We start from the raw sequence: 12,879 nt of genomic DNA, 5'->3' as shown, positions 1-12,879 counted from the left end.
GGTTATTTACTGTTCTGTGGTGAGTTGGACCCTCACTTCAGTATAATGATCTTCCCATGCTTATTCCACTATTTAAAAATTGAATTTAATATTTATACATTGATCGTATAAATGTTTTTACACTGTGAGCCAAATCATAATCATTCATATATTAATGATAATTCACTTTCAAACAAAACTAATACAAATCAATGATGAATGGTATGTCAAAAGTGTAAAAAACTTTAGGTACATATATTTTAGACTTTTAAAATTTTAAGTGATATAATTTGAAAGTTAGTGGATGTTTTTTTAAGAGAAATATATATGCACTGACATTATATAAGTTTTATATACTGTTCATTACATTATTTACCATTATTATTTAATAATCTTTAACTTTTTAGGAAAAATAATAAAAAAGAATGTGAATGATTTGGTGTTTATATATAAATCTTTGAACTCATATTTTTTATTTCCCTTCTCACTTGATATTGCTTTATGAAATTATTTTAATGGTGTGTCATGCAAAAATGATTTTGTATTAAGATTAAGAGTGTAGTTAATGATCACATAATCATTTAAAATATATTTATTTTTAATCTTAATCATTCACTTAAGATTCAACACAATAACAACAACCAATATTTCTTTTATTGGTGAAGTTATTTATCATTGATATAAATTTATCTCATTTTTTAATAATAAGATGTTGATCTAATTATGTAAGGTCTTATTAGATCCATATGATGACTAAAATATTAAGATTTGATTTTTGGAAACAACACTTATTAGAAGAGGCAACCAAATACTCAAAATTGATTAATTCCTTACCCAAAATGTGGGGAGTTACTCTTTGTAATACCAAACAAAATTATTCCACATATAATATTATATTATATATATATATAGCCTCTATAAGTATGCCACCTTTATCAAAAGGACAATTGAACTAAAAAAAATCTTGTAAAATATTTGTATACAACTTCGTGCAGCCTTTTATTGGAGGTGCTTTTATACATCAATCTTATAAACTATACAACTTTGTACAGCTATGGGAGATGTGCTTATATAGGATAAAATGAAAAGTTTGATGGGATATACACTTTACAAAGTTGAAGTTTGGTGAATCAGCTATGGAACTTGGTACTACGTTACTTTGACACCACATCTTGACCAAAAACCTTAAGGTATTAGATCTATGGGTCCATCCACTTATATGTTCTTTATCTCATATGTTTTTGCTCAATGTTAGACTTCTTCATTCACACTTAGAATACCCAACACTTACAACAAGTGCCGCTCCCAAGAATCGACCATCGTTTCTAAGTGAAGTTTGTAAATATGAAATGCCTACAAAATTTCAGCATTCACCCAAAAGGAAACCACAACAAGATTGCCTCATAAGCTTAAAGATCTTTCGAGCCAGAGAATTGTAACACATGTAGTTTTATCATCCCAAGCAAATAGACTTTTTATGGAAATTGAATCTATGATCCTCTTTACAATTATGTTGTACTATTTTTCTAGCTTGTATTTAGTTGAATTTATAATTGGATTAAAATCAACTAGGCCAAGTTTTCATACCAAATGGTACCTAATGAATCTGATTTACATAAACTTATATACACAATCAAATGAATTTGAACACTATAGTTTTTTTCTTTCAACGTGAATTTTCACCTTGTAGTTATGCAAGTATAGTTTTCTTCTCATTTATATACACAATCAAAACAAACTTTACTTTCCTTAGCTTATACAAAGTTATAGCTCTTATTAAAAGGTGTTGGAAATACAGATAATAGATTCTCATTATGGCTGTTCTCTCTTGTGGTGGGGTTTTCTCTATCAACACTTGTGATATGTCTTTGTGGTGATCTTGGTGGAGAAGCATATAAGACAGAAGCTTCAAGAATCTCTCTTCTAACATGTGCTAGATCCTCCAAAATTCTTTGTGCACGAAGTGCTGTAAGGTATAAACCAGCAGCAAGAAAAACTGAGGTTAAAGCAAACACACCAGCTGAAGAGAATAACCCTTCTCTGATTATATAACAATCTGTTCTAGGCTTAGACCAATTCTTTAGGTGCCCTGATTCTACACTAAGTCCTGCCAATAACAAAATCTCCCCAACTGCAAAACAAATCCTACAATGTAGAACAAGTGTTACAATTCACATGTTTTCATTGCTGCTTCATAATTGCTAACATAGTCAAGATTTTGGCACTGTAGTAAGATATTCATATTTACAAGTTATGTTGATTCATTTAATTTATCAACAGGGTTGATATATTGGTTACACGACAAACAATTTTACCGTTGGGTCGAGGTCGACCATCCTGCCTATTAAAAGATAATGAAGTATTAAATTAAGCCCTTTAATAATTAATCCAATGATGGGACCATGCAATCAGTATATATTGGTAGTTTTCTTTCAGGCATCTCCCAACTGCCTCACTCATTTTCTTTCTCTTGTGTGCTCCACTCAACATTATTTTAGGATGAATTCAGAAGAGGTTGGTTAAACTCATCTAGCATTAGGTCATTATTTATTAAATAGTAAAGTTAGGTGCAAATAAAAGATAAAATTAAAACTAAACTGTACTTACTATTTTAAGGGAACACATTTCTTGTCCTAAAAAGTATATCGCGTTATGTTCAGTTGCTTTGATTGGTTGAAAAAATGTATTTAAGTTAAAGTTTAATAATTAAATATTTTTCTGACCATTACAATAACCGAAATAGGTAACATGAGATGAGATGTAACATTCTTACCAAGTAGTAATGAAGAAAAATCCAGCTTGCCATGTTAGGGACTTGATAGAAGCAGAATAAGGATCCCAATCAAGTAAAGCAGGTGATGATTTACTCACTGCTATCATCATATAAGTATGCTCCATGACCATGGCAATTGCAAGTCCAAAAAATGCAGAAGCAGCACATAATAATGGCACTTTTCCACTACTATTATAAACACATTCAGATTTATCTTCCTTTCCTTTCTCATCACTACTTATCCATGTCACCTGCCATATCAAACCCAAAATACTAAAACATTATAACATGTAGAAAACATAATTGAATTCAAAATATTTGTTGGACTATACTATAGCTGGGGAACCTACCCTACCCGATCATGATTGAATTCGAATAGGATCTAGGGCCGGGTTTAAAAATTAGACCTGATCAATATTCAGGGTCAAGTAGGATTCATATGCTGACTCGATCGACATTTAGGGTGATGGAAAGAGTGAAGAGCCATAAGTGAGACACCATGTCTTGAACCAAAATCTTAAGGCAATGGTTTCATTGACATTTTCCACTTATAAACTCTTTCACTTCTCCCCTCGTACTCTAAGTATTATACATAAGATTTGTGATTTGCAAATATATTATTAAAGTTGTACCTCTGAACGTGTGGCTTCTGCTATGAGACATAGAATGAAGCACAAAAGGCCTAATAGAATTGTGAGAACCATAAGGAATGCACCAGTTTTGCTACTCAAATCTGTTTTACTTCTGCTAGGTTCAAGGTCTGCATGTGTTACTGCCATTGTATGTGGCAATTTTTTGAGTTCAAGAGAGATACAATTCATATTGTAGAACAAAAGAAGAGAACATAATCAAACTTTTAAGTCCTTAAGGGAAGAACTGAGACAAAAGAAAGGAAGAGTTTCAGAATTGCTTGTAGCAAAGGTTGCTTTAAAGCCAGAGATACCCACTTCTGTGATTTTAATACTAAGCATTCATTCAAAGCCAAATAGTTAATTATAACCATAAGTTTATTTTTGTAATATACTGAATGAAAGACAAAGCTAGTGCTCATGATGAGTCATTACACAACAAATATATGTAAATATATATCATACACCATTTATTTATATTACTTTTTTAAAAGTCGATGATGATTAAACATAAATAATGGAAAATATAATAACATTATATAAAACTCACATTGTCAATATATACATCTTTTTCCCAAAATATTAACATCTATATAGTTTTTGCATATGGTACAAGTATAACTATATGCATGTGGGGGATTGAACATGAATTTCCCTTAAACCTATGATAAAGGAAGAACCCCTTTAATGGTTACTTTTTAAAAAATGAAATAAACTACTATTAAGTTATATAATTATATCCATTATATGATGATTAATTTTCTTCCTAGAAAGGAAATGAGAACATAAAGTTGGACCGTATGTTGAAGTATAAAATCTTTGATTAACAAGAGTTTCTAAAGAAAGGAGAATAAAGCTCTGGAAAAAGAAAAGGAATCAAATTTATTAAATATTAGAAAGGGAATGAATTCTCTGCTTCAGATTTAAGGCAAAGTACTTGGAAAATAGATGAACGGTTCATATTATTCTCTAGAATTCCACATGTTTTTGATTGAAAGCCTTCTAAGATTAAGTGGTAAGCATAACAACAAAGCACCAAAAAGTGGTATTCTGAGGTGGAAAATGTATATGAGGAAGAGGGACAAAAATAGGCACACCCATGGTTATATTAAAAATAGACCAAAGTACTTTGTTGTGCATTTATATATAGGAACATTTTTTTTATTATGAGAAATGAAAATATTTAATATGCATTATTAAATTTTATTTGAAATGTAATAACTAACTTTTAATTTATGGATTTAATATGTATATACTGATAGTGTAAATGTTTTTTACACTGTCAATCCCTCATCATTGGTTTTATTAACCACCGTTAACTCTCAAAGAAAAGTAATACACATCAATGATAAATGATATGCTGACAGTGTAAAACTTTACACGTCAAAGAATTTAAACTCTTAACTTATTCCATGAGTCATGAACTTTTAACAAGTGATTCTTTTTGCACCCCATTAACCTTGCTGACATAAACATATATTCTCATTCTAGCCTACCTTGTGATGCATAAAATGACTGAAAATGCTCTCTTAAAACCACCTTCAAAATTTGACACCTATTGCCATGCTTTATTAATCATCATTAATTCTTCATTATTCATCTTACCCTTTAGTACCTTCTCAACAACTTTTGTTCATGTTCCAAAACTATGAATTCACATAAGGCTTATTCTAAGGAACATGATACAATCACAAGTAGTAGTAGCAGCAACCATGTAGTAATCTCTTCAGAAGAAAACTGTGCCACAAATGGCACAACCAAGTCCAATCTAGGGAAAGAACTAGCAAGGAGAGCTCTTTTGAGATCTCATCTACAGAAAAATAGAAGAAGAAAAAATGTGAGTAACAGTGCTAAATCATTGCCAAGCAGGTTAAGTAAAGTTTCTCTTGGAGAAGATTCTGCAGAATAAGTCATAGGTATGGCACAGTATAATTATGTATTTGTAATAAGAGACACAAATAGACAAGGCATTCAAAATGTAAATATAGTTGTAGATATGGTTATAGACATAGCATTTATAAGGATGATTAAATTGCAAGGAAATGGAGTGGTAGTGAGACCCTTTAGGATATATGTATAAATGATCAATATATTTTATAAAACAGGTTATAGTATAGTAAGTCAATGGATCTTGTAATGCATGGATAATTTCATTATTAGTTTATTACTTCAATTATATGAGAATATTCATTTGCAGGACAGAGCTAAACAATTTTTCCAAGGGCTCCAAAAGAGAAAAACATACATAAATTGTGGAGTGAGTGCCAATTGCTAAATTTAGATTTTTTTTTTTAATTTACCGTCAAAATCAAGAATGTATAGCTTTTGAGGAAAATGGGTGGTGTTGTAACGTGGTTTGTTGAAAATTATTAGTATCAACTTTTGGGTGTGAAATCTAAAAAATTCTCAAGTTCCACTTAGAAAAGTTTTGGAAAAAAACAAGTCTCAAGTCTCATATTACATTAGAGATATGAGGAGTAGGAAAAATCTCATGTTATAAATAGAGGTCCCCTCATTATAATTTGCTCTAAGTTGAATGCATTTTCATTCAACTTTTTCTTTCTCCCTCATATTTTCCGCCGATGCATTTCTAGCAAACTTCTCTCCCTTTCTTTCCGTGACACTAAGAATTGGCACAAGCAGCCAAATTGTGGGACTTTCGAGAACTAATACTGGTAGTGTAGTCAGTATTGAGGGAAAAGAATTGGCACAATCAGCCAAATTATGGACATTTTGAGAACTGACACTGATAGTCAGTATCGTGGGAAGAGAATTGACACACGTAGCCATATTGTGGGTATTTCGAGAATTGACATTGTTAGTCATATTGTGAGAATTTCAAGAATTGACACTGGTAGCCATATTGTGGTGGGTGTATTCGAGATCGGTTCTTACAGTGTAGTAATAATTTGATGACAGAGATCTGAGCTGGGGACAATGTGGGCTTGCACATTTTGGACAGTGTCACGAACATTTAAAGAGAGCGACTTGATCGTCACTCAGCCAATAATTATTATTTCGTGCCATTTATAATTGTTGCAAACTAGGGTAACAACAAATGGTGTCAAGTTATCTCAAAGAGTGATACATGAAGTGATACAAACTGTGAGACAACAAATGTGTATCCGTATATAAGATAGGTCAGTTGTTTGACATAAAACAGTTTAAGGAATGCTCAATCTACTCTAACCATGTTTCAATAAAATTGGGAATAGTCATTAGTCATTACTTTCTAAGGAGGTGAAAAGGCCATTTTCTTTAAGAGTGGTGAATTTCCCTTTTATGATATACACAATAATATAAATCTTGATAATTCTACCAACAAAATCTTGTTTAATACTCCCTAAGTCCAGTCTAATTTACCACCAGTTTTGTTATCCTATCTAATTCTATCAACAGAAAACAATAACCCCCTTTTCCTTTATTCCTGATACTACCTCAGAAAATGTTCTTTATACACTCAATAGTTGATTTTAAGGGGTTTACAAAATTCTTTTGCTCCCCAAAAGATGTAAGATGTAGGATAAAGGACAAAGTTGAAAAACACCGGCTTAATTAAGACATTTTGCATCATATGGGGGAAATTAGTATTAGATCTTCTATATAAGATTTCATTTTTTTTGTTTACAACTAAAGTAAGGGTATATCTTCACCTCTATGCATAAGGAACTAATTTATTTCGAGGTGTGTGATTGTTCATCCCAACAACTGTCGCTCACAGGAATCAAATCATTGGCTTTTTGGTCATTCCAGTTGTTTAGTAGAACTTTATACTACTAGATTAATAACTTGTAATCATTATAAGATTTGACTATAGACACATATATGCATCATAGTGTGCTTGATAGTGCCAAATCATAAATAGCACTGGCTTGATTAATTATGTGTGAATTGTAATGATGTGATGATCACCCATGGAACAAATTATGCCATTGTCATCCCCAGCCATTCTATTCCCATTTTTTTACTCCAATTTCAAAAAATTTTTGATTAAAAGGCATCTAGCATAGTCTAAAGATTCTGTATAGGCTATTCATAATTCAATTCAGGTTGGGATCCACTTGCTCCAAATGACCAAACATTTTATTGTCACCTACAACTTAATGTACAATAGCAAAAGTGATTTAAATAAGGCTAAAGTGTTTGCTGACTTACATAGCAAAAGATAGGATGTGTATTACTAAATAGGAAGAAAACCAGAGAAGGAAAAAATAATGAACACTGAAATAAAAAACTGCATTTACTTTGTACATCAGTACTACTTCCAATAATTCTATAAATAACCTAATGCATCTGCACCCAAATTATCACCTCCCATTAATGAGCAATCAGATGCATCATATTGCACACATAATTGCCCTGAAAACTGCCTACGCTTCCTGGAGAGATCTGTTCCATCTCTTGCCATTCTCTCCTTCGGTTTTCCGAATGCCATAGAATCATGGGGATTTGCAATTGTAAAACCATGAATTATTCCATCAGTATCTTCAACCTCTGGCAGGATCAATGAATCCGATGGATAACTATATCCCATGTCATTTACTGCGGGCGCTGGCCTAGGAAGGGTTTTGATACGCGATAGTGCCATGGAAACTTGCTCGCAAGCAGCATCGAGGCGCTCGTCTGTTTCAATGGATTCCATTATAAGTGTTGAAACCATGGATTCCAAATATTGTATTCTCTCAGATTGGTCCCTATTAGTTGTACCACGAAAGTGGTTGATAGAAGATAAACTGTTGCCTCGCCAACGGGCAGGTAGATATTGGTCAGGGATGTGAAAACAGTTATTAATTGACATGACGCGTAGCACATGTCTACATAAGATGCCTGAAAACTCAAACAGATGGCAGCTGCAGCTGATGTGTTCTTGACAAGGAACCCATAATACTTTGCATCCTCCATCTGTCTGAGTGTGGTGTCTGACCTGGAAACAATCTTCATCAACCAGAAATGATGCATATTGCGGCGCCAAAACTAGCTCATCCTGGAGTTTACTTAACGCATAAGGAGTAAGTACAGTGGCAGCATGAGATTCAATGGGTGAACCTGTTTTGAGGGACATTTTTTGTAGTTTTCGTTGCATCTTTTGCTTTGCTCCAGCCCGGTCATTAAAATCAACAACATCAGCAACCTGTAAAAAATAATATGTTAATATGACTTAGCATGTAAACAAATAAAACAAAATATTATATATCACAAACCTGCTCTACAAGACAATCTAGTTGAGATTGGGCGCTCAAGAACCGTTGTATGAAAGCATTGATGGACTCAGACTGACAGGTGCTGGTCAATCCAGCAAAGAAGTAACGCCTCAAGAAAGGTAAAGCCCAGAATGTCCTTAACGAATATAGGCTAATAATGTGCTTATTTACACGGAGTCCATACTTATCAACCATTTGCCTCCAACCTTCTTCAAATTCCTCCACCATTTCCAAATTGTAGAGCCGATGGAACTCAGCTTTCCACTCATCATATTGTGATTCAAGAAGTATAGAAAACCAGTCAGAGAACTTAGAAAGAATATGCCATATGCAAAAGGCATGTTTAGTTTCAGGCATTTCAACAGCAATAGCTTCTTTCAGCCACATGTTATGATCAGTTAATAATGTTTGTGGAGCCTTTCCTTTCATGAAGCTCAAGAAAGCCTGCATAAATGTTAATTAGGAGAAAAAACTCAGTTAATCAGATATCATAGATTTCCTACATATAGATTGGTACAGAAGCAAGTTGATTGTTAACAAGAGATAATCTCATCAGGTTCTTACCCTTAGAGCCCATGAAAAAGAATGCATATTTTCATCGCGTAGAAGTGTGCAACTAAAGAAACAAGCCATCCCATTATTGTCCACTCCAAGCCAAATTCCCAACAGCATGTCATAGGCATCTATTCGGTGGGTTGTATCGAAAACCACAGCATCTCCGAATGCCTCATATGATTGAATGGACGAGCTGTAGGACCATGCAATATGCTCAAGCCTGTTATTACTATCTATCTTGAACTCATACTTGAAGTTGTGATTTTCATCCTTTAACCTTTTGCACATAGCTATAAGATCAATAGCATCAATATCTCTATCAACATTTCGGAAAGACTGCAACAAGTTTCTCACATCTATCTCTGTAAAAGGAAGACAACCAAGTTTGATGCCTTTCTCTAGCTCCATTAGTCTTAACATTTGCCTCACTGACATTCCAGCTTTAGCATACATGCATATACGACTCTTGTCATCAGGGGATATTGTACAGTATGCTGGAAGAAGACGCACCTCATTGGCTTTTAGCAACTCATGGTTGTGTATGTTGCTAAAACCAGTAACACGCCATTCAGGAACATCAAAATCTGCCCTTTTAACAATACGCAAATATGCTTGACAGCCACAGCGAGATGACTTGCGGTTCCTTTGCATCTTACCATCATCGGAAGGTTTATTCTGGGGATATCCACCACGATGGCAAGTAAAGTCCCGCCTAGTAACTCCCCGGCCAACGCCATCTTTTCCACGAGTGCGGTGTCGTCGAATAGAAAAGCCACATTGCTTAGCAAAACTGCAATAAAATTCATAAGCAGCTTCTTGCGAAATGAATCTTTGACCAATAAAAGGAACAAGGTTGATAGAAGTTTGTCTTGACAAAATCGTTTCCTCTGGAATTTCCTCAATGGTGCCAATGTCATCCTGAGACAGATCGGTGCCATTCTCAGATGATTCCAGCACCACACTGATCCCTTCTGACATTCTGTCCTCAATGACAACAGCAGGATTCGTTTGCAGATCTTTAAACCTGAAAGACAATCAAATGGGGAAGATATCATGTTAATTATGATATCAAAACAAAGATTATTGACAGGTGCATGTAACCCAGTTACTGAAAAATCATGCAACACAGCATGAAAGATAACGCATGAAACACCATTTCCATTATGCATTAAAAGACAGTGTCGTAGAACTTGTTGACAAAATAGATAAAGCAAAGTCTAGAATGATCAAACAGCTATTTTATTTTCCTTTTACATGAATTACTCCACAGGATTGGAAAGCACAACCTGATACAGAAAGATATTGCTTCCTTCTGTAACTACCATAGAGAACTATAAACTTTTAAACAGAAATCACAAGATTGACAAGGATAACACACAAGTAACACCTCTCTAAAAATCAACAGAAGGAATACATGGTCATTAAATCGATAAAACTTCAATTATGGAGCATTAGCTTACTTAAATACTCAATGATATGTTACATGTTTGCATCCTTCACATTATAGCTCTGAAGTAGATAATTGATAAAGTAGATGATAATAGTATAATTGAAAAAGGGCAAAGCTGTAGCAGCAAAGATAACAGGAGGGAGGCCACTAACAACTCTGGTAAACAACAAACCTCTTGAAACCTCCAATTACAGATAAATTGCAAATTCAGTACAAGTGAATGTTACACGAATGCGAAATCGAAGCAGGGTTGACACTGATATAGCATTTGGTGCACAGACGGAATATGATGCTCAGTTATGTTCTCTTCGCGTCCAACCCTTTCATTGGAACCAAAATGTTCTACTTTTCAGTCTTTTGTCTGGTTCATTCGGTTTACATAATCGAACTCGTATGTTCATCCTATTCTGACATGTCAACCGAACGCTACCTAATAAGACAAAATTATCTATACAAGATCTTAAAAGAGAGCAAATTCAGCATAAATATGACCATAACAAAGTACACCCACATAACTTTATAAAGTCTCTCACTTACACACTTCCAAATTCTAGAACACTTGCAGTGTTCTTCAATCTCCAAAAATCTCATGTGGGTCTCTCCAAAATTCAAAAAAAAAATTTACATATCCCAAAACTTACATTATCCTCTTAATCAATGAACTCATAATTAACACTCACAGATCCAAATCCATATCTGAATAAAAAAGACAAAGAAACAGTAAAACTAAAATAATGGGCAAATAAATCAAAAACAATCAAACACATGAATTAAAGTGAAATTAAAAAAAGGTTCAATAATTTGAGATTGAAATTTGAACAAGAAATTAACATACCAGATGGGATCAACGGTCAATAGAAAACTTCAAAATGGTAAATTTAAATTTTAAATTAAATTCAGAAAAATAGAAATGAAGATTGAAGTGGCGGGTAGGGTTGTGGAGGGAGGAGTAAAGCGCATCCCATAGAGAACGATTAGCATTCACAGCGGAACAAATCTTATCATGCGCCGTGTGGATGCACAGTGTTATCTAACGCTGTGTGTCGTCTTTTAGTATTCGGTAAAACGACATTGCGTTCTGTCGCTGAATAATTGCAATTTGTTCACGAAATTCAGTTTGGGCTTATTAGTTAATGGGTTATAGTGATAAAGCCCAGTTATGGAAACAAACAGATTTGCACTTCGTCATGGAATAAAGTGGGCTTTAGTCAAGTTAAGGAAATGGAGTTTATATTAGGCTCAAATTAAAGTGACAATAGGGTGGATTGAGATCAGGATCAAGTTTGTGATTATCTAACACAAACTTGAAATCCAAAACCCGAACTCAAATTAAATGGGGTTAAAAATAATGATATCATTCCTGAACTCTTTGTGTTTTGGCTAACCTGACCCTGACAGAACCTGCCCAAAACATATGTTTATATATATATATATATATATATATATATATATTATATGTACTTATGTGTAATTTTACATATATTAATTGTGTTCGGGACAGGTTCGGAATATGATATCAACTGTATCAAACTCGAACCCAAAAGTTGAACTTGAGTAAAATATGAACCCAAACCTAATCACATCGAGTATTCCCATTAAGTCTGGGTTAGGTTCAGGCGAGTATCCACGAGTTCAGTTTTTATTGTCATCTCTACTTAAATCTACTATTTGAACTCCAATTTTTCAAAAATTATAAAATTATCCTATCCCAGCACCAATCTCATAACTAGGGATGACAACGGGCACGAGCGGGCGCAGATAGTAGCTACCCGTTTTAAAATATGAGAGCATCACTCATACCCGCACGTATCTATATGGGTACCTGCATGCAGGTATTCGCGGGTATTTCTCTGTACTTGCGGGTACAACAGGTACCCGCAAGTTTCCTTTATTATAAATGAATTTTTAATTTTCTACTTCTATTATTTTTCAAATGAGATGAAACTTAATTATTTTTTTATCTTTTGATTGAATATTTGGCAAAAATGCTAAATTTATTGGTGTTTTCTATTTGTGTAATTTGTTGTTCTCAGTCCCTTAACAAAAAATATATATTTTCTTTGCAAAACATGCGTTTCTACACATGTAATAATATTTGTAGGGTGTTTCACCATAAACAAAGTAAAAAAATGTAAACAAAGTAAAAGGAAAAGATGTACATAGTGTAATGAATGTTAGGATAATATACTTTTTATTTAATTATATAAAATCATATAAATAACGGGTACCTGTGTGCACAGGTACCATAATACACATACCCGATCATATGTACTACGAGTATTTTTAAAAATC

General features: G+C 33.6%; 2 protein-coding genes across 2 annotated transcripts; both read right to left on the bottom strand.

Annotated features, from left to right (window-relative positions):
* LOC109333801 lies at nucleotides 1,558–3,715 on the bottom strand. Its single transcript, XM_019569375.1, has 3 exons — nucleotides 3,385–3,715; nucleotides 2,753–3,003; nucleotides 1,558–2,124 (listed from the first exon to the last, which is right to left on the bottom strand). Exons 1-3 carry the CDS (start codon nucleotides 3,571–3,573, stop codon nucleotides 1,734–1,736), a joined length of 831 nt encoding a protein of 276 aa, XP_019424920.1. The 5' UTR covers nucleotides 3,574–3,715; the 3' UTR covers nucleotides 1,558–1,733.
* On the bottom strand, nucleotides 7,488–11,624 carry LOC109334581 (protein FAR1-RELATED SEQUENCE 11-like). Its single transcript, XM_019570430.1, has 4 exons — nucleotides 11,423–11,624; nucleotides 9,147–10,161; nucleotides 8,583–9,026; nucleotides 7,488–8,512 (listed from the first exon to the last, which is right to left on the bottom strand). The coding sequence occupies exons 2-4, from the start codon at nucleotides 10,113–10,115 to the stop codon at nucleotides 7,655–7,657; spliced, it is 2,271 nt and encodes a 756-aa protein (XP_019425975.1). The 5' UTR covers nucleotides 10,116–10,161; nucleotides 11,423–11,624; the 3' UTR covers nucleotides 7,488–7,654.

The sequence above is a fragment of the Lupinus angustifolius genome, chromosome LG19 (assembly GCF_001865875.1).
Source record: "Lupinus angustifolius cultivar Tanjil chromosome LG19, LupAngTanjil_v1.0, whole genome shotgun sequence".
Lineage (NCBI taxonomy): Eukaryota > Viridiplantae > Streptophyta > Magnoliopsida > Fabales > Fabaceae > Lupinus > Lupinus angustifolius.
This window is presented reverse-complemented; position numbering and strand designations above follow the sequence as displayed.